Raw genomic sequence first — 21353 nt, forward strand, 5'->3', positions numbered from 1 at the left:
GGCCTGGGGGCGGGGCCCGCGGGGCCGCCCCGCCCCTGCTCTCGCGAGATGGGCGGCGCGCGGCGCGACATCCGGGAGCGGCGCGGCAAGATGGCGGTGGAGTCGCGGGTGACGCAGGAGGAGATCAAGAAGGAGCCGGAGAAGCCGATCGACCGCGAGAAGGTGTCCAGAGCGTGGGGTGCTGGTGCTGCGCCGCTTCGCCGGCCGCTCCAGGGCGGGCAGCGGGGGTGGGGGGACTGGGGAGCGTGTAGTGACGTCGTGAGGCCTCCGGCGGGTGGGGGTGGAGGGGTGAGGGCGTGGCGAACGGCCCTCATCGTAATCCCCACCCCTGCGGCTCCTGGCCCCATCCCCGTCCTCATTCTCGCCCCGCAGACGTGCCCGCTGCTGCTTCGCGTCTTCACCACCAACAATGGGCGGCACCACCGCATGGACGAGTTCTCCCGCGGCAACGTGCCCTCCAGCGAGCTGCAGATCTACACCTGGTGAGCGGCACCTCCTCTTCTCGCCTGGGCCTGGGGCCACAGGGAGTTGGGCAGGCTCCCGCCAGAGCAGGACGCGCGGGGCAGTTCTCGCCGCCGCGGGAGCGGAGCGGGTCTGGCTGTGCCCGGGCAGCTGAGGGGGCTCAGCTCTGCAGCACAGCTTTGCGCAGCAGTGAGCGCTCGGCCACTGAGACCTAGGGCGGCTGAAGTGCCCAGCTAGCGCTGCGTGTGCTGTGGTAATGGTTGTGACAACACTTCTACTCAACGCAGACGTTCTCCTTTAATACAAATATTTTGTTCCAACAGCCCTATTTATGCAGTAAAAGTAGTTGTCCCAGAAGACTTGAAATGTTGTGTGAATAGTTTGTTGGTTTAACTCAGACCCTTCTGAGACTGGAATAATGAGTTTTCTTTTTGCATGGTCAGGTAGCAGTGCTTTAACAACGAGCTGCATTTTATCACTGTCAGATTTATTTTGGAGGAGTGCCTTAGTCTCCATTGCAGACATGTTGGGTTTTGTTTGTAGTACGATGAGGAATGCCTTTGAAAAGGAATTATGCTGGGTTTTAAACCCTTCATGATGTTTGTCAGAGTTATAACTCACATGTTGTGTAGTTGGATAAATCCATTTTTGTGGCTACCAAAGCATGCAGTTCTAATTTACTTCTAAGTGGGATTTATGGACTCTGTCCAGGCTGTTGGTGGTGTCTGAGTTGTTTCCCATCTGCAGAAGTCAGAATGGGCATTGTCTGTCAGCACACTGCTCCTTGCCTGCATGAAGCTCAGACTGAGTGCACAGTCTGTACAATTAGAGACACTTTACTTGTGAGGACTGAGAACTTTTGTTCTTGAAATTCTAGACATGAGCTTTAGCCCTGCTCTGGCTGAAGGCTGGGTAAAGGAGTGCTGCCTGCTAGGGCAGAAACCAAAAGCCATTGTATTTTCCTGCTTTTCTTACATTTCCTCTAATAGTTAGTAAGCTTATTTTAATACAGATGTCAGCTTAGGTGAGGAAACTCTTACACTGTGCCTTGTATGAATTTATTAAAAAAAAAAAGGCTCCTGATGTTCAAATGGCAGCTCTTCAAAGAGACCTGGAAATGCAGATGTTTCAGTGTATAGAGAGATGAAGAGAGTCATCTGAATGTTGCAGTGAATCAGACACATTTGCCCTAGAGCACGTTGCCTGCAGTGTGCAGTAAGTGGTGAATCCTCCCAGGTGTTACAGTCAGTAACCGTGGACATAGGGCATGCCAAGGCAAAGAAACATATGGTTAAGTTGTAGCAGTATTTTGAATCCATTTCAAACGTTTTAGGAAGCTTTTTCTACTGTTCCTTTGAGAGTGTGAAGCACTTTGGTTTGTTTGTTTAATCTAGGATGGATGCAACTCTGAAAGAGCTGACCAGCTTAGTGAAAGAAGTTTACCCAGAGGCACGGAAGAAGGGCACACATTTCAACTTTGCCATTGTTTTTACAGATCTCAAGAGGCCTGGCTATAGGTAAATGGCATTTATTCTCTGAGTTAATAGAATACTTTGGCCACCAGAACAGTAAATTGTTCTTCATTAACACTGGTTTAAAGTTCAGAACCCACATACCAAAGTTCTGAAGTTCTGTATGATGACCAGTACAACCTCTAAATTGTGCCTGGTGACCATCCCTGCCAATGTGTTCCCAAAACTGTGAACCTGTGTGCTTGAGGGCTTTGGTTGCTTTATTGGCAACTGGAACATTGCCCTCCAAGCTGAGATAATGCTTTGTTCCTGGTAGGTCTTGCACCTGAGTTACAGCAGTGATCTTGTTGCAGGTGTTTCTCTTCCAAAACAGCACGAGCTCACCTTTGTCAGCATCAGGTGGATGTACCCTGCTTTGGAATCTGGTGGGGCCTTGTGCTTTGTATGGCAGGGGCTAAGGGGCTCTCACTAGAATTTAACATAATAGGTAGAAGGCCCCTCTGTGCTGTCAGAAAGAGCATTTGGTGTAGTTTTTCTTGGTGCACCCGGAACTGCAGAGAAAAGCCCCGGTGTTTTGAGTACGCAGCCACATGCATGCAGTGCAGGGAATGGCATGGGAGGGGAGTTAGGAGCCAGTGCAGTTCCTGTTTGGGACATCTGGAGAGATTGGCCACTGATAACTAACTTGCCTTTCCTCTGCTACTCACAGGGTGAAGGAGATCGGCAGCACCATGTCAGGCAGGAAGGGCACAGATGATTCCATGACACTGCAGTCTCAGAAATTCCAGATAGGAGACTACTTGGATATAGCAATTACTCCTCCGAATCGTGCACCACCCCCATCAAGCCGCATGAGACCTTACTGAAATCTTGCTTCTCTTTGTACAATTATGTATTCTGTTTACTCCTACTTGCTGTTCTAAAGCAGGCTTATTTTTTTGCTTTTGTTGCTAAGCACCTGAAGACGAAGCTGAGCATTGTAGAAGAAAGTTAACTCTTAAACATTAACTTTTAGTTAGTTTAGAAGAAAGCCCTTCAGCAGCACCCATTGTCCTATCCCTGTTTGTTATAGTTTGAATAGTAAGTTAGTGTGTCCCGTGTTCTAAAGACTTCCATGAAATATGACCAGGAGGATTACAGGTGTTCTGTAGTTCTGTCTTGTTTGGAATAAAAATTGATGTTATTAATCTCTTGACTGCTCAGTGGTGTATCCATGCTTGAGGCTGCTCTGTTAGAAGTTACTGATGGTGCTGGGGGTGTTGAGCAGTCAGGTTTTAGAATCTGAAAATGGAGGGAGTTGTCCGTGGGGTTACTGGAAGATGTGTGTGTGGTGTTGCCTGGTACCTTAGGGAGCGGGATACAGCAGGGGTGACCTGTGTCTCAGCAAAGTGGTGCAGGGTGGGACTTAGCTCGGTGCTTGCCAGCGTGACTCCCTCTGTCACTGCAGGGGGAGATGCTGAGCTGTGCAGCTGCCTTTGGTCTTCCAGCAGGGTCCAGCTGTCCTTGGCTGACCGGGAGCATCCAGCTGGTCCAGGCAGGACCAGGTGCTTGGTTTCTGTGCCTTGAGCCCCTGTGTGCTCAGAGCAAGGCCAGGGCAGGAGCAGAAGCAGTAACTGCTCATTAGAATCTCCACCTTCCTCACCTAAGGCCTGAGCAGAGGCCAGGACTGAAGTAAATGTTCCTGTCTGCTGAGGACAAGGTGTGCTTTGTGTCATGAGCTGGGATCTGTATAGGTTTTGGTTTTTTCCCTCTCTGGAGTCCCCCGGTTCAGTATAGCCTGAGGGAGTTCTGCCCATGCCTTAACCCTCTTCCACCCCCTTCTCTGGGTTCTAAGTCAGGGAGTTGCAATTTCAGTCTTCATGAATGCCTCTCATTCACAGAATCACCTATATCTGAGTCACTTCCCTAAGATTGAAAAGTGCTGCCCACCTTTCTTTAAAGAGAGCTCAAGAAAAGACACTTGTAATGCTACTTATAAAGGGCTGAGCTTGGAAGTGGCAGTGGAGCTGATGTATTATTGCCAGAGTAGGCAGGGGTGGGATGTTTTCTTGCGGTGCAGTCACCTCTGGTGTGAGGCAGTGGTGCTCCAAATGCTGCTGCTGTGAGAAACCCACGTGCTGGAGCAGCTCAGGCATTTGTGTTACCAGGGATAGGCTTGCTCAGGCTGGGGCAGACCTGGGCAGACCTGGACAGACAGAAGAGCAAAGACCACTGCCACGTGGTCTCACTGACTGCCCCAGGGCATCATCTGTCCTGCAAAACGGTGTGGTGAGTAACCAGCATATAATTACAGAACTGCACAGCTCCCACCAAAGGGAAGGACAAACCTGCCACTAGAGCTACACAGGCATACGGGCATTTCCTCAATTTTGTGTCCTGGTTTTTGCTTTAACTGTATTTAAGGATAATTTGTAAATGTAGTCATTATAAAAGGCAACTGAGCCTGTGTCTGTGACTCAGCTGCTCCGGGAGGTGACTTTGCTGCTGGAACAGGAGACATGGCCAGGGAATGCTGGTGCTTGCCCAGCTGGCAGAGAGCAAGAACAGCTACTAGCTTTGTATGTGGAGGCCCAAGAAGCAAAATTGCCAGGAAATGAAAGAGCAGAACTGCCTTCAGTAGCAAATACTTCATTCAGCTTGTTTGGTTGAGGAGTTTACCGTCCCTTGACTGCCATGAATGTACAAATCCCAGCTTATCTCCTCCCCAGCTGTGTCAGGATAAACATCTCTTGGGATCTCTGCCCTCAAATCACACAGAAAGGTAATGCAGAAGTGATGAGATTATTATCACAGGACCAGACACTTGAGAGAAGAATGTAGTTCAGGTTAGGGGTTTCCTCTAGCAATATCTATCAGCTGGCAATCCAAGCTGATGGCAGCAGCTGTGCAAGCAGACAGCACCAGGGTGCAGCCATCCAGATGTGGCAAGAGGTGAAAGGGAAGTCAAAGCTGTCACCAGCTGAGCTCCTAGTGCACAGGAGGGAATTCAGTCACACTAACCTGGTTGTGTTTGTCTCTGAAAGCTACTATAAAAGTTGAGGAGGGATGCCAGTCCCTAAAACGAGCAAAATATGTAGAGCACTGTGATTTGGGGAAATTAAAACATGGTCATCACCAGTGAACAATTCTGTAAGCTCAGGAAGTGGTGTAGACAACATTGGAACCAGATTTGTCAATCCACAGGATTTGCTTTGTAGGCAGCAGTTTGATGAGGAATTTTGGGATGAGATGTTTTCCTTTTTCTTTTTTTTGGATCCTCAAAGGCCTAAGAGGCACAACTCTTACAGATCTACAGTGTCAATAGCAACAAGTCCTCCAAAGCTTTTTTATCTCCCAGCTGAGTAAGGCAAAGAACTGGCTGACAGCTCTCCAGAAAAGGTTTCCTGACTTTGACACTTCTCAGAGGTAATCCCTCCCCTGCCCAGCAGCCCAGACAGCTCTCGCCTCCTGCCCATGCCCTGCCAGGGATACCACACCTATCCCCACTTTCCTTGCAGGTGTCTCTCCAGGCCTCTCGTTATCTCTGTCCTTTCTCAGAGGGCCCTTTTTCTCTGCCCCAACCAGTGACAAACATTCAGATCACTCCCGCAGGTCTCCACCTCTGTTCCCTGACCTCTGGCTGCAGCAGCAAGCCCGGTGGCTGTGCTCCCTGGCAGGAGAGCATTCCACATCCTGCCTGTGGGGTGCAGCACAGTCAAACACACCCAGCTACAGAACTAAGTTAACTTCCTCTAATTTCTTTTTTACCCTCAGTGGCACCTGCTGGGGGCTGCCCTGCTCCCAGAGATGGGCCTTCTTCCTCTTTGTGTCCCTTCAGGTGTGTCTTTCCTGTCTGTCTAGCTTTGGCTTGTCATGAAGTACTCTGCTGTGTTTCCCCAGACTCGACTCTTAGTTCTAATTTCCCCCCTCCTTTTATGCACCTAAGCCAAGGCTTTTTTTTTCAATCTAATAAACAGAAAAGAAGGTATATCAAAAATGCTATTTTTTTTTCATCACCAAGAATTACTGCACTGTTACCTTGTTACACCTTATGTAAATATCGCTGCCCCTGTTGATCAATATCCAGGCTTTCAGTTAACAGGGGAAGGAAAAAAAATATTTTCCATGTGCTCAGGCCTTAAGTAAGTTTTCACAGTCACCTTCTGATTTCATCACCCTCCAGTACAGGTACATACACTTGTGTATACACACATACGTGTGTACATCCGCAAGCAGAGACTACAGCATCAAAAAGCCAGCTCCTTTCCTGCAGTGGCAGCACAAGCCTGATACAAGTTCTGCAACAATTTTGGGAGAGGTCCTGGTGTGAGGGTTAATTCCCTCCTTAGTTTAAAGAGTGAGGACAACTCATATGCTTTTCAATAACCTGGGCAGCACCAGACATAGTCCTTTCTTCCTGTGTTTGCCATCACCCTTAAATTTGACTTTACAGTTCTGTTCAAAAGCAGAAACAGCTGCGATGCAGCAGGAACATATTAAGCATTATCAGCACGTTCTCACTTTTGCAATGGACAGCATGGGAAAATGAGGAGGTCTCTGAAATCCTACTGTGTCAGAGCAGGTGAATGATGACAGCTAGGGTAGTGTTCAGAGAACAGCACTGTAAGTAATGCAACAGCTAAGGCTCCACCTGCCAAACCCAAAGCAATCCAATTATCTGCTGGTGTCTAAGCCCTCGTGTCTGGACTTTGTGCGACTCAGATGAGTTTAAAAAAAAAGAGTATCAGTTCCCCCTGAGGAATGTGCCTTGCAAAACACCCATGTGGTGTTGTGCACCTGGCCACAGACACCTGTCAGTGGGGAGAAGATGCCTGGCTGGCATACTGGGGCAAGGTTGTAACTCCTAAGGGTTGGGTTCAGAGGGGCTGGGGTGTTTGGGACCCTCCCTGGGGTATTTCCAGTCTCACAGAACCAAGAGGCTTAAACAGAGACAACCTTACCCAAAAACTCAATTGACCTCCTCAACACTCGGCAAGAGAATCGAGCACAAATGACACCTTCAAGGGCTCCTTTGGTGAGCTCCTCCAAGTGCTGGCTGAGCTGTCATTTCCCCAAGCACTGCTTCGGGCAAACACCAGGTAGTGTTTTCAGACTTAAAAAGACTTGGGGGTCTTTAACAGGGGCCTGAAACTGCATCTGGCCCAGGCTTTAGAGGATGGGAGGGGAAACCACAACAGTGGGTTCAGGGAGGGCATTTGAGGAAGAGCATCAGGCACACAACCCCCAAGAGCCTGCTCAGCTGGGGCCATGTAAGAGTCCAGGTCGGGGTCTGCTGGCAAAATATGCCCCACTCCTGCTGCTTTTGCTTTAACCACTGCTCTGGAGAGCAGGAGGCTTATGCTAGAATAGGAGAAGGGAAGCACATGCTTATAGAATTATTAAAGGTTTGAAATGGGTCCCACCAGCCGCTGCAGCCTACATGGCCAGGAACAAACCACACCACTCTGCACCTATGGATAGGGCCCTCTTCCAAGTGTCAGGCTGGTCCAGCTCTGTTCTCTCCAGCCCAGTTCAAGCACAACCACCCAAGCAGTTGTCCCAGGGAGGGGGACAGGGAGTTTGTGAGGAGTGTTGGGTGCTGTGGTGAAGAGGAACAATTTCTTCAGCTGCCACTGAAGTGATTATGGAGGAACAGCCTTAGGCAACCTTGCCAAAGCAGCCAGCCAGCCAGGATGGGATTCACCCAGCCAGGGAGGGAGGACATGGTGGCTCTCACACCCATCCTTTCCCTTCTCATGCCTCAACAACTGTCAATGCCTTTGCAGGCAGGCAGCTATTTGGGTCAGTGCACAGCCCCTGAACAATTTAATCCTGGAAAACAATAATTAGCTCCTGGTGGTTGGGCAAGCAGGAATGGATTTCCCTGCAGCCACAACTGCCATGATGCAACCAGCAACCTATGGAGTGGGACCTGCAGCTGAGGGAGGAAAGGTGGGAACATGCAGAAGGCCCTAGAGTGGTTTACAATAATTTCATAAGCAATCATTAGAGAATGTAACCCCAGGGCTTTAAGCCAAGAATACAAAATGCCAGAAATTATGGAAGTAGCTGAACACCTTCCTGCTGAGTACTCTACAAACTATGCTTTGCTTGGCCTCTCACCAGGATAAATGCCTGTGTGACAGAGCATCTTATTCCATGGACCATTTCCCATGGAGACACATTTGTGCTACATTTTTTTAAACTCTTCAACTTGAGTTAGGCAAGACAAATTCAAAGAAATTCCTGGATCTGGTCAGCTCCCTACTATGATGTCAACTGCCCCTTTGTAAAAGTAGATACTAGTGTAAGAACAGGATAAAGTTTTACATTTAAGCTGCCAGCATCTGCCTGGCAGAAAATTGTGCTCCTTTGAACTGACACACATGATTCAATAGTGTGACCTGGAATATTGTCTTTGCTCCTTATAAATGCCACAATATCTGTATTATTGTCCCATGGGGAAACAACCAGGTACTCCCAAATCAGAAGGCAGATCCAACGCCAGCTACAGCTCTTAATGGAGCACGAGCAACCACCACGAGTGCTGGGACATTTGAACAGTGACAAGAAGGAACAAAGCTAATACAACATTTTACAGGAAATTTAAAACATTCATGGTGCTTTAAAAAAACAAGGAAGCCTGGACTACAAATATTGCTCCAGTGGTTAATAAAAACATCAATAAAAGCACAGTGGGAGGCACTAGAAATAATGCTTATCAATTATCCCTTTGTCAACCATCTGGGAAGTTTCATTCCACTGAGAGACCTACAATTGTGTTCATCCTCAGGCAAAGTATTTCCCTGATAAGAAAGCACTGACCACTTTATTAAGGGGCTTCCTGGGCAGAACAATGGAGATGTTCCTTTGACAACAAAGGCATTAGGGGAGATGCTTCTGTTAGCTCATACATTTGAAATACTTAAAAAAAAAATTTAAGAACCACAGCAAATGAAGGAAAAGTAAAGGCTATGCTTTTTGGTTACTTCTCAGATGTTTTGAAATACTGAATTTTGTGCTGGATTCAATCTTTTCTGAGAGCAGGCACTGCTAGGAGATGTGATCCCCTTCTCACTATTCCCTTACATCTGATCCAGCACCTACATTGGCAAAAGCTGAGCTTGAGATTACTATTTGGAATGACAAACTAGAATAGAAAACAAAAATAATTAGCCTTTCAGTGTCTCAGCAAATGAAGAAATCCATTATAAAACCATACACCCCCTAGATTCTGTGCAAGGGAATTGGTGAAACAGCCTCTAGTGGAAGCAGCCCTCAGTTAAACTAAATAAAGGACAACACAGAACTGTACTCTGGCAATTTTGCACATTTTCAGGTGATGACTGTCTCTTACAGAACCATTGAGTTTGCTGCTTATGTAGCTACTGGTTATCCAAAATGCACTCCCTGACAGGCCAGTGCTGTTAAAGAGATTCACCCCATAACAAAGCAACTTGTAAAATTTAAGTTCTTCTGCATCCTTCCCACTTTGACATGTTATCAACTTTAGAGAGCAGCTGGATGAGCCTTTCTCCAGCAGCAACACTGGCTTAAGAGGAGTTTTACCCTCCTCCAGGCCCATGGCTACATCTTTGGTTGTTCCAGTGTATCAGACAGCCACACAGGCACCTGTCCCACTGCCCATGCTACAGCAGATGGCACAGGATTGTATCCAGCTGGGTTCTGAATATTTCCAGAGAAGGAGACTCCACTGCTCCACTGCCTCTCTCAGCAGTGTTCCAGTGCTTACACTTCTGTCATCTCCCCCGCTTACTCCCATTACTCTAACTACTGTTTAGGACATCCTGAAACATAAAAGAATTTCAAAGATGAAGATGGCAAAATAAAACTAGTTTTTGTTTTGCTGCCATGATTTTATCTACCTCAGAGCAATGCTTCGCCTATAAAAAAGAATACAAATACAAACAACAATATTATGCATATTACAGTAATATTGCAGGCAAGGAAAACAAAACCAACACACACAACTTCATTTCTTGGTTCCAAAAAGTCTCATTCCTGTATCATGTCACAACAGCTTGAGTAGACCAGAAGATTTTAAAGTTTCAGTTGTCATACTGAAGAAAATCATCGGTTAATAATACATAGCAGAAATTAATAGGCAAGCAAAATTATGCAAGTGCCTTGCAGTGAGAACCCCAGCACTGCAAGGTACAGCTCCACAGTTCCCTAATGGAGAAGAGCACAGTGCAGTGCTGAGTTATTCACAAAAAGGGTTAGAGAAGTCTAAGCCTTTTTGTGAATTTCATTAGTTGAAGGCAGGGGGAAAATACAGCAATGTCTGGGACAGTAGTGCTGCTTGTTCCATTTCATGTTGAAGGATCTCTCTGGCTTGCTTCAGGACAAGAAAGAGAATGCAGGCCTTGAAATCCCTCCTACTTAGTGCTGGTAAATATCTGGTTGAAATCCTCTTGCTCTGCAGCAAGAATATTTTCTACCTTTCCAATGCCATGAAATTCCAGAACCAGCATTGACCCCACCAGGTTTTAATCTGTGAAACAGCTGGAAGCAAGTGTGGCCTTCACTCTCTGAAGAGGATGGGTGGAACAAGTAAGTGTTCTTATAGCAAACACCAAGCATTTGAGACAGATTTATTTAGTATTCAAAAGTCTTAATTAAGCTCACAGACTGACACATTAATACATACATACTTTTAAACAAAAACTAGCATTTTCAATGACAGTGTGCTTGGGTCAAAACAATTAATTTGACGTAATCTGATCCTGAAAATTACTGTGATAAGAGGAAAAAGGCACCTTTATTTGTTAAGTTTCAACCAGGACAAGTCTAAGCAAATGAAGAAATACTTGTGGGCATCTCTAAATGTTTGCATATCCTGCAGACTTAAAAAAAATATGGAGCTGAGTTCAGAAAAACATCCACTTATCCCCATCTCCTGGGACAGTCTCTCCCTGCTCATGTGTTGCATGTTTGCCCTCAGAAAAATGACAGAATTTCAGTCATCAGCTGGAAGACAAATGGTAAGAACAGTCCCGGAGTCACTTAGAGGAAGAGCTGACACTGGAAGCAGCAAACTGGCTCCAAACAAGGGTATGGAGCTGAGTTTTCTAGTAGAAAACAGTAAAAGTGCTGGTAGAAAAAAACTCCTAATCACTATGACCACCAAGAGTGCCAAACAGCTCTGAGAGCTTCAGCTTGGTCAGCTACTACAGGGTTAGAGGTGCACATTTAGAGGTGACACCATCACTGAAGAGCACACACAGGAGAGGAAGCAATCACCTACAGGCCTGCAGACAAATTCTTCCAAGGAGCTGAGGACACACACAAGACCAGTAACAATGGCACATTTTCAAATGATTCACAGTAGAGCCAGAGTCACCTTCCATGGCTACAAAGAAACAGATGCATAGCACCCGATACTATGTTGATGAATAAAGGAAGAACCTGCATGGGAAATGCCTGTCTGCCAGTCTGATGCAGGAATGTGTCAGATACATCTTAGCACTGCAGAAAGGACTGAAAGCACACAAGTGCTTTAAACAGTAAAGCAGGATTTACACTTTCAATACAAAAAATTTACTTGTTTCTGTTGAAGATACCAAATAGTGTTGAAGTACCAGACTTCAGCCTCAGCCCTGAAATGGTGTAGGGTTACCAGAACAGCCAGAGAGATCCACTTTTTAAAGCAATATGCTGGACTTTCCTTTTATTACAGCCTAACTGCACTCTCTACAGCCTACTGCAAATGCAGTCCTACGCAACAAACAACTGAAGTACCACCCTGTTCATGGATCTCCATTCCTCTTTGAAGTGCAGTATATTTAAAACCCCTCAATATGTTTTGCCAACAATGTCAATGGAAAATTAAGCACAAGCTGTTGGTTCAAACAAGTTTATCCACATCATGGATAAGGAATTTTTCTCCATTAAAAAAGCCTTTTCTCAGTATGGCTCTTTCTTACCACCTTTTTTGCTTCCATTTGCTCTTTGAACTTGTTACGATTTGGTGCTAAGATCCACAAATGTGAAAGTTTCAGTATGGTCTTCAGTTTGATTTCAGATGTTTGTCTTGAAAACTCCACGATATCCTCTGAAAATACACCCAGGTGTGTTCATGAGCTTATTTAAATTGTATTTTGAATTAACAGAAGACAGAAATACTGAAAACCTGTCTTTTTTACCTTCACAACAAAAAATGAAGGGTCAGCTAAAGTGAGATTGCTCAAATGGATTCCAACTCCCAAGTATAGTAAGATACCAACTTGTATCACTCTTGCTCTGGGTTGTTGCTCCTTACATGTTCCTTGTACTCCTATTTAAATAATTTCTACAGACTCTAAGTTTAACAGATAATCAACAACCATGATATATATTACACTGAATCAGGAATATGTATGCTTTGATAAAGTTTCATAAAAGCTTCTTTATATTCAAATTGATGGTGTTTTTATAAAACTATAATTCAATTCTTCTAAGATTATCCATACTTATTGTAGCTTTTCATTTAAAGAATTTTGTCTTTACCAAAACAACTGTGAAATCAGTTATCATTTGATACTTTTCACCAAATTCTTTCATTTTATTGCCTAACTTTACCCGGAAAGCATTCACTAGTGCTTTGATTATCACAAAGCAAAGTATATCTGCAGATAAACCTACAGTAAAATTCTGCCTTCCTTTTCTTTTTAATTTGGGAGGATCCAAACACACATTAGCTATATTTGTTCTTTATAAACAGGTACAAACATTAAACAGGTAGTCCCATACCAAGCCAAAACCCAGTTAGTTAAGTCACAGAAACAAGAGCTCTTTTGATAGTTGAAGAGCAAGCAACTACATGCATTTCTAAGTGCATTAAAGAGTCTTTGTACCTCCTACAAATTAAATTACTTGACCAAATTTGTAAAATGTAATCATACCTGTTCTCTTTGTTGCGGTAATCAGTGCAATTACTTTCATATCTTGTAGTATTTCCTGCCTTGGTCTCCATTTCCTTGGCTTTAGAAGAGTCTACCTTATGATTATATTGGGAAAGCATCTATAGGAAATATTAAACAGGAATAAAAAGAATTACCTAGGAACTCCAAACAGGTAGATTACAGATAGAACTAGGCCATTTTAATTCCAGTATTTTGATAATAAAATTAGGGGAAGAAAAGCATATTAGCTAACCTTGAGAACATTATCTGGTATCCTTGTTATTTCTGGAGGTGGAGGAGTATTGAGTAATTGGTCATAGTGTTCCAGTTGGGGAGGGGAAGGGTCCCCACAATGTTTAAGATACTCATCAGAGCTTGAAGCAAAAGGAATCCTTTCTTCTTTGTATGGTGTCTCTTTTGCATCCTTCTTTGTCACTGACTCAGTCTTCTCCCCTTGTGTTACCTGCTGCTGCAAAAGAAGTATTGAATGCCTTCAGTTCATTTACTTATGTTGGGTAAAGAATTTAGTAAATGTTCTTACAGAATTACTATTAGAAAGAACTTTTACAGTGACATAAGAAAAAATAGTATTGGAAAAGGATCCCAAACTGACATTTTAAAATCTGTTTATGGCAAAGTGTGTGAAAATGTACATAACTGCTATTTATTACCTTAGCTTCTGCTTTTAGCCATCTTGTTTGAAAATCTGGGCACTGTGGTGTTGCTGTATGACTGGGAAGAGGCAGTTCCTTGGTCTCTGGTGACCTTGATAGTACTGTATTATTTGTTTTGGAAGAGACCTTCACATCAGGAGTGCAGAACACAAATACCATAGGAGAGGCCATCCAGTCAGCTGCTGCTATCAAGGGTGACCGAAATAAAATTAAAAATATGTATGTACACACACACATATAACTATTACCAGTCCCAGTTTCATTTCCTGAAACATGTGTATGCTTTCAGTTGATATTTTGCTCGATCCATCCAAATTACAATATTCTTTAAAAGCAGCAAATACAAAGTAGTCATTCTAGTCCCACTACTGAATATAACTGCAGAATCCCAACTTAAATCAGCATTGCTTTACCTTCTCATTTACCCAATGGTCACTATGTTTGTCTCAAGCTTTTAAAAACAACCTGCTTCTCCTGTCAAAGAAGTTTTAGCACTACTCTTGAAAGACTTAAATTACTGTCTTGCTAGCCCCTTTCTTTCCTGTCTTTAGACAGATCCAATGGGTATTCTCAAGAAAAAAAGGCTAAGTTGGCAAAACTGTATTTTTGTTTCAAATATGGATAAGCTGCAGTTACAAAATGATTAATTCCTCTGTACAGTTCCAATTGGATATGAGTAGAAAAATGAGGAAAAATCTATAGGGAGTAAAACTTTCCCATCGAAGCCATCAACATTTTTTAGACATTACTACTCATACAATGACTTGCCCTGAGTCAACCATATTTAACCAGAAACACAATTTAAGTTAACTGTGTGTTTACAATGCATTTACACACGCATTCTGTAAAAGTGCATATGCATTTTGACAGATTTTTAACTTACCATTTTCACCTCTCTTACTTGATTTTGATGCAGGAGTAACCATGATTTCCTTGATTCTCATTTCTGGCAAATCCCCTCTGTCATCCTCTCCTCTTTTAACCAACCTGAAAACCAAATCCCCAGTTAGCTCTCAAGCACTATGAAGAAGTCACAATTAGAGTAATATTGCCAACCTAATCACTTTTCTAGTATTCATTCATGAATATGCAAGTTTTCTCAAATATGAATTTTTAATAGATCTTTTAATCAGTGATTCTACAGCAATTTGTGGAGTGCAAATGTTCAGTCCAGCCACAAATGATAAAATATACTGAGGTTTCAATCTAAAGCATTAAGGAAAAACCAAGCCCAAACCAGATGTCCAGAGACGAATAGATGCCACAGATGATCAATTCTGTGTTAGGAGTTTTATTTTGAACTGCCTGTTGCCTATGAAATTATATAGAACAAGAGGAAATCTTTGCTGCTTTTAAACTAATAAGGGTCTTGAGAACATGAAAAGATTTTAATTGAATTTTTAAGTTTAAATAAGATTGTTTCTCTTAATCAAATACTACAGAGCTTTAATTTTAGTAATTATATAACTATATAAAAGGAAAAATCCCAAAATTATTTTAAAAGAAAATGTAGTGATTTCAAAGTGACAAGCTGTTTAATATCTATTTCGTAACACTGGAAACAGAAATTTTTTAAATTATTTTTTTCATATCCAAGATATTCTAGAGAAAAAAATGACATGCAGTTAAGAGACAAAAGCAGATAAAAAGTAGAAGCTTGCCTAACCTACACAAAAATCTGTGTCTTCGAAGAAAATTATTTTAAATATCTAAAAAGTAATCTTAGCTATCATAGCCAAATTTAGATCTTCACTACAAAATGTCTAAACTGAAAAAAACCCCCAATAAACAGTACAAGCAGTCTATTTTACTTAGATGAACACATCTCAAACTTTGGGTTAAATAAAACAGTAACTTTTCAAGTCAGTTTTGTCTTCAATGTCTTAGATATAGATATGTCATAGAAACCATATGATTTTTAGTTTTTACAGAGAGCAGAACCAGCAGAATTTTAAAGTGGTTTTCATGCATATGATCCTTGTTTTCCAAACAATTTCTCTAAATATCAAATATTTAGGTACTGTCAGCATTTAAAAAGGAACATATTGCTAATACTAACTATAAAAACATGACCTATTAACTACGCACATGACCTCACTGCTGCAATTATTTTTCTTTATAATTAGAACAATGAAAATCTAGAGAAGCCTTTTCAACAGAAGACTGGAGCAAAAGGAGGAAACTGTAAGGTGGGGCTTATGTTAGAGACAATACAGTGCTTCTGTAAATTTACTGAATGCTTTACAAACTGTTTTCTGTTTATATTAATAAAGCTTCTGCAACCTTTACACTAGCTGTGTAATATGTATGGCAGACAAGCCCAGGCCCAAATCTTTGGTTAAGGAAAACAACAGATCACATTGTGTTTTTCTCTCTGTAAATACATTGTGTATGGAAGATTCTTATGGTGCAGTCAAGGCAAAGAGCACACCCAGATGTATTTCATGTCAGCACCTGGCACTGCAATGGGTACGTGAAGAGATGTGTAGGGAGTTAAATGACACAGGACCCAGCAGCTGAGAGATAGCAATCACCCACCTGAGGACAAAGTGAAAGGCAATAGGAGCAAGAAATTAGTGCAGCAAGAAAACACAGAAAATTGAGTAGAGAAACAATCTGAACTCCAGTAACTTACTTTTTGATTGTCTGTGAAGTTTTTTGAATAAGCGACATGGTATAATCTTCATTCATACACATGGTATGTTCACTGACGCCGAAGTGTTCCAGTTTTGGTGTCACACACTCGTAGTCATCCATCTTGAGCTTGCACTTGGGTGTTTTGGGCAGGGCCCGGGGCGTTGGCACTCTCAGCGGGGTCTCGTTCCTGGGCCTGTGCTGGCGCGGGCCTGCCGCGTGCTGCGCTCTCGCCGCGCTGCAGGGCCTGCCGAAGGCGTACTGGGACAGGCCGAAGTCGCAGAGCCGCGGGTTACGCAGCGGGTCCTTGGGCAACGGCGCCTGCTCTGGGGACACAGGCAGCTGAGGTGCATCCTTTGCCTTTTCCTCATCAGATTTGTTCTGGACAGACATGCCTGATTCACTGCTCACGTCATCCTCCTCTTCTTCTTAAGAAAAGAGATGAAAAAAAAATCATGTCAGAGGTTTCTGTTTTAAGAATTTGTAAAATAAATTGGGACACTTCCCCAGTATTCAAATTTTTTTACTTGTTGTTGTAAAAAATAGATTCCTTCTTTCACTTTAAAGTACTGAACCTACAACAGATGTCAAAAGCTCATATGGCTAAGCTATATTTACAAGTCACACATTTACTGAATTTCACTCTATTGGTAAATATTATTCCTACAGAAAATGAAATTCTAAGATTTATTTTTCTTCCTGCATGGACATAAAAAAGTTTTTGGGGAAAGAGCAAAAAAGGCTGCACACAGTACTAGAATGCTCATTCTTCAGAAAAACAGTATTGAGGAAAGGTTATGAAGCAGCAACGAGAAACTTGTGAAAGGAGACAGCTTTTTCAAGAACAAGAGTCCAGTGCAAAAATATGTAAATGTGTAATTTGTACCTTTTTGGAGTTAGATAAACCAAAACGTTTGTGAATTTCTGCATGATGTAGTAAGTATAAGGACAATGAATCTGGGGAAGGGTCTGGAGCACAAGTGCTGTGAGGAGCAGCTGAGGGAGCTGGGGGTGTTTATCCTGGAGAAAAGGAGGCTCAGGGGAGACCTCATCACCCTCTGTAAGTGCCTGAAGGGAGGGTGCAGCCAGCTGGGGGTCGGCCTCTTGTCCCAGGTAACAGGACCAGAGGACATAGTCTTAAGCTGCACCAGGGGAGATTCGCGTTGGACATTAACAAGAATTTCTTCACAGAAAGGGTAACTAGACATTGGAATGACTCCCCAGGGAGGTGGTGGAGTCACTGTCCCTGGAGGTGTTTAAGGAAAGACTGGATGTAGCTCTCAGTGCCATGGTCTGGTTGGCTTGGTGGTGTTCAGCCACAGGTTGGTCTTGATGATTCAGAAGTCTTTTCCAACTAAATTGATTCTGTGAGGTGGGCAGGGAGGCTACTTAAAGTAACATACCTTCTGCTCTGCAGTGGTATTATGTCTTCAGATACACTTAGCTTAAAAATACAACTTCAAAAATAATTTAATCTTGTAGCTTTGTTTAGAGACTTCTTTAAAGGCAAAGAGTATAGGAAGAAAGGTACTATAAAAAAAGAGAGCCTTCTGCCCTTTCTGTGTAAAACAGCTATAGGAGCTTAACTGGGACATCAATATGGTTCACAACCATAATTTTGTTTTGTGTAATGACTAGATAATGCTCAGAGAAGGTTAAGACCCTGTCAAAGGCTTTTTGAAGCCTGATTGGGCCCTTGATACTGAAAGGAGTATGTGGTGTTGACAGATGTAGTACTTTAACTCATTTGGCACATCTGGATTTTCCAAACATTTGTATGCGCCTTTTCTGACTGGATTAAGGACCTCCTTCCCCTCCAGCGATCAAGATGCTACTGCTTGTGCCATTTGTGCTGTGAAACAGACATTTTAAGGTTTTCTCTAGGGTGATTTAAGTTAATGAAACCATCACGTGAATAGAAACCAACTGAGGTGCATCTACAATAGTTCTTTAGGCGTGAGAAGCTGAAGCAGCGTAATTCTCTGGGTTATGAAAACATGCTAGCTAACACGTTTTCTGAATATAATTACTACTGAAAAAAAACCCCAACCCAACACACATTAACTTAAAGGCATGCCAAAAGATTTAATTCCAAGTGTTTGTGTTTTGGTTTATTCTTACAGCACAAATCACAACAAAATCTTTTACCTTCTAGATATTATAAAGCAAATAACATGGATGTTCATGATCTCCTAATTAACAGAAATATACACACAGCTAAAGAGAAACATTTTATAGAAATGATACTTTTCTTCGTATATTGTATTGACAAGAAATATTACCTGTAGAGTCTTTGCCATGTGGTTTGTAGCCGTATTTCTGGAACAGCTCTCTTATTTTTCCAAGGTCTGCTGCATTTCTTTGCATCAACATTTCACTTGCCTTCATAAACTCATTAATTGCTTTTTTCTCAGAGCAACTCTTACCAAGACTGGCATCGACATCTTCCTTTGGGGACAGAGAGGGGAACACAGAAATACTGATTTTCAAATCATCACATGGTAGTTGTTCACACATGAAGCATTTTGGCAGTAAGTATTCAACAGCCATTCAGATGAAGATAAGCAGTGAATTTAGGTCTTTTCTATACACCTATGCAATACCAGGAATATATAGGGCATAAGTATATGGAAACTTACAAAAGTAACAGCAATGACAGTTCACAATATGATGACTACCTACTGGTAACCTTGCCAAGAAAATGATATGCTTTTACTCCACAAAAATATGAGATAACAGCAATTAGTTTAGACTCTTACTCCATATGTACAAAGAATTAGTGCAGAGCAGAAGGTAACCCTCACTTTTATATCACTCAATTATTTCTAAACTGCTCATTTCTATAACCCATATTTTCTACTTTTGTATAAGAAATAGACAACATTTTTCACAAGTTTAACTGAATGGCTGAAGGTACTGAAACTCCTGTGAAGATTGATTTTGTTCTAAAGGCTGGTCATGGAAAACCGGCAAGTTTATCTTTTTTGTTGGGAGCTGCTGCTCCTGAATTGCTATCCTCATACCTTGGCACAGCTACAACTTCCTTGTGACTTTTGTTCCCTGCTTACCTGAGCAACAATCGCGACTGCAAACTAAGAAATATTGTTAAACCTACTCCGGTCACCCACAAGTTTTTGGGCATTACCCCAATGTCCATGGCTATTATGAGGACTTAAGAGGTAAGTGAGTAAAAATAAGGGTTATAACTGCTGACTAACAAAGTTGAATTTTGGCTTAATGATCAAAGCAGAACCATAAGTTTTATGGAACATGCACACATATATAATTTTTCAAGAAGCAAGTGAGTTAAGAAGTTACCTTCTGAGTCTTGATTTCGCAATGGAGGTCATGCAAGACTACTAGTGGAGATTCATCTTCACAGTCTTCAAGATGCATGTTCACATAAAAGAGTTTAGAAAGTAAAAAAGATGTCTTAGTGTTTTAGCATAAAAGTAACATTCTGCATGGGAATCAACTTGCTGTATGAGCAGATGAGAGGCTGCACATGAGCTGTCAGGGAGGGGATTCTGCCTCTCTGCTCTGTGAGACCCCATCTGCAGGGCTGCATCCAGCTCTGGGCTCCAGCACCGGGGGGACAGGGACCTGCTGGAGCGAGTCCAGAGGAGGGACACCTGGATGATTCGAGGGATGGAGCTCTGCTCCTGCATGGAAAGGCTGAGGGAATTGCGATTGATCAGCCTGGAAGAGAAGCTACTTCAGGATGAATTAATTGCAGCCTTCCAGTACCTGAAGGGAGCTCACAAGAAAGATGGAGAAGGACTTTTTTTACAAAGGCACATAGTGACAGGACAAGGGGGAACGGATTCAAACTAAGAGAGAGAAGATTTAGATTAGATATTAAGAGGAAGGTCTTTGCTGTGAAAACGATGAGGCTCTGGAACAGGTTGCCCAGAGAAGCTGTGGATACCCCATCTGTGGAAGTGTCCAAGGTCAGGTTGCATGGGGCTCTGAGCAACCTGGTCTAGTGTGTCTGTGCCCATGGCAGGGGGTTGGAACTAGGTGATCTTTAAGGTCCATTCCAACTCAAACCATTCTACATTTCTATAATAACAGAGATGCTGGATTCATACCTTAGAGAAAGAGAGCCAATATAGACAAAACCAAAGAGAACTAGTTCCTGTGAGGTACCTTGCACAGCAAAAAAATTCTCTTTGCACAGTGTGTTAAACGCCACAGAGGAACTGCCCAAGCTTCCACTGTAATGTTGCAGCTAGTACTGCATATGGCAGATACTGTTAAAACAAGTAGGTCCCTGGGCTGTCAAGAATTACTTATGTTAAAATTTTATCCTTAAAGAGCTTGGATGAACTCAGAAAAAAATTGATCTAGAGGCCAGTGAAAAAACAAATCTCAGCAGAAAATTGAATTGTTCCATCGTATTTGCACGGGGGCAGAGGCATTGCTCACTTACACAACGCAGCAGTCATTACTTTTTCCCGCTGGAAACCATGGCTAATTCAAATAGTGCGAAAGAGGGCGCCTGCTACATGACAAGACATAGCACAAAGATAAACACAGTTAGAAGCCTGAGCTATCTGTCCGGAGAGAGAACATGCCCTGCAAATGTTCCCCTATATCGATCCACGAAAAGGAGAAGCAAGAACATGATTCCCATTTCACCCCATTCATCCTGATTTTCTCCATGATAAAAACTCAGCCACACGCCTACAAAGGAGCTCAGACAGACAACGAGACGAGGAGGAGCCCAACCAATTCCCAGCCGAGCAACTCCCAGGCTGACCCGCGGGGCCACCAAAGGCGCTCCCAGAGCGCACAGGGGGACAGCGGCAGGCGGGAACGCAACTCGAGCAAAGAGCCCCGGGGAACACCCGCGGAGCCGCCAGGCCCAGGCCCGCGGGCTGCTCTTACCCGCGTCCTCCCGGCGCATGGCCCGCTCCAGCTGCGTCACCTCCTTCTCCACCGTGAGCGCCAGGTCCCGCAGCTTGCCGAAGAAGCCCCCGGTGACGTCCATGGCTCCGAGCGGGCGAAACGGAGCGCGGAGGCAGCGGGACCGAGGCGGCGCTGAGTCAAACCGGGCCGGGCCGAGCCGGGGCAAACCGAGCCGAGCCGGGCCGGGCCGGGCCGCGCCCGCCGCTGAGGAGTTTCAAACTGCCGCCAGCGCGAGCCCCATTGGCGCCGCCGGGCCCCGCCCGCCGCCGCCTCTCGCGAGAGCCGCGCTCCCCGCCCGCCTGCCCGCCGCCATCTTG

General features: G+C 43.7%; 2 protein-coding genes across 4 annotated transcripts; one reads left to right on the plus strand and one right to left on the minus strand.

Moving 5' to 3' along the window:
• Position 1: 1 nt before the first annotated feature.
• On the plus strand, positions 2-3129 carry SAP18 (Sin3A associated protein 18). Its single transcript, XM_063394659.1, has 4 exons — positions 2-162; positions 373-482; positions 1857-1979; positions 2644-3129. Exons 1-4 carry the CDS (start codon positions 49-51, stop codon positions 2798-2800), a joined length of 504 nt encoding a protein of 167 aa, XP_063250729.1. The 5' UTR covers positions 2-48; the 3' UTR covers positions 2801-3129.
• A 6581-nt stretch (positions 3130-9710) lies between these two features.
• On the minus strand, positions 9711-21347 carry SKA3 (spindle and kinetochore associated complex subunit 3). Of its 3 annotated transcripts, none has more exons than XM_063394662.1 (9): positions 21016-21347; positions 19444-19508; positions 18408-18573; positions 16127-16553; positions 14375-14478; positions 13489-13673; positions 13071-13286; positions 12818-12936; positions 9711-11988 (listed from the first exon to the last, which is right to left on the minus strand). In XM_063394662.1, the coding sequence occupies exons 1-9, from the start codon at positions 21116-21118 to the stop codon at positions 11955-11957; spliced, it is 1419 nt and encodes a 472-aa protein (XP_063250732.1). In that variant the 5' UTR covers positions 21119-21347; the 3' UTR covers positions 9711-11954. The 3 variants fall into 3 exon arrangements, with proteins under 3 accessions (XP_063250732.1, XP_063250730.1, XP_063250731.1); XM_063394660.1 differs by having other exon boundaries at positions 13489-13676; positions 21016-21345; XM_063394661.1 differs by having other exon boundaries at positions 13489-13676; positions 16127-16550; positions 21016-21344.
• Between the last annotated feature and the right edge of the window lie 6 nt (positions 21348-21353).

This window comes from Prinia subflava, chromosome 3, assembly GCF_021018805.1.
Source record: "Prinia subflava isolate CZ2003 ecotype Zambia chromosome 3, Cam_Psub_1.2, whole genome shotgun sequence".
Lineage (NCBI taxonomy): Eukaryota > Metazoa > Chordata > Aves > Passeriformes > Cisticolidae > Prinia > Prinia subflava.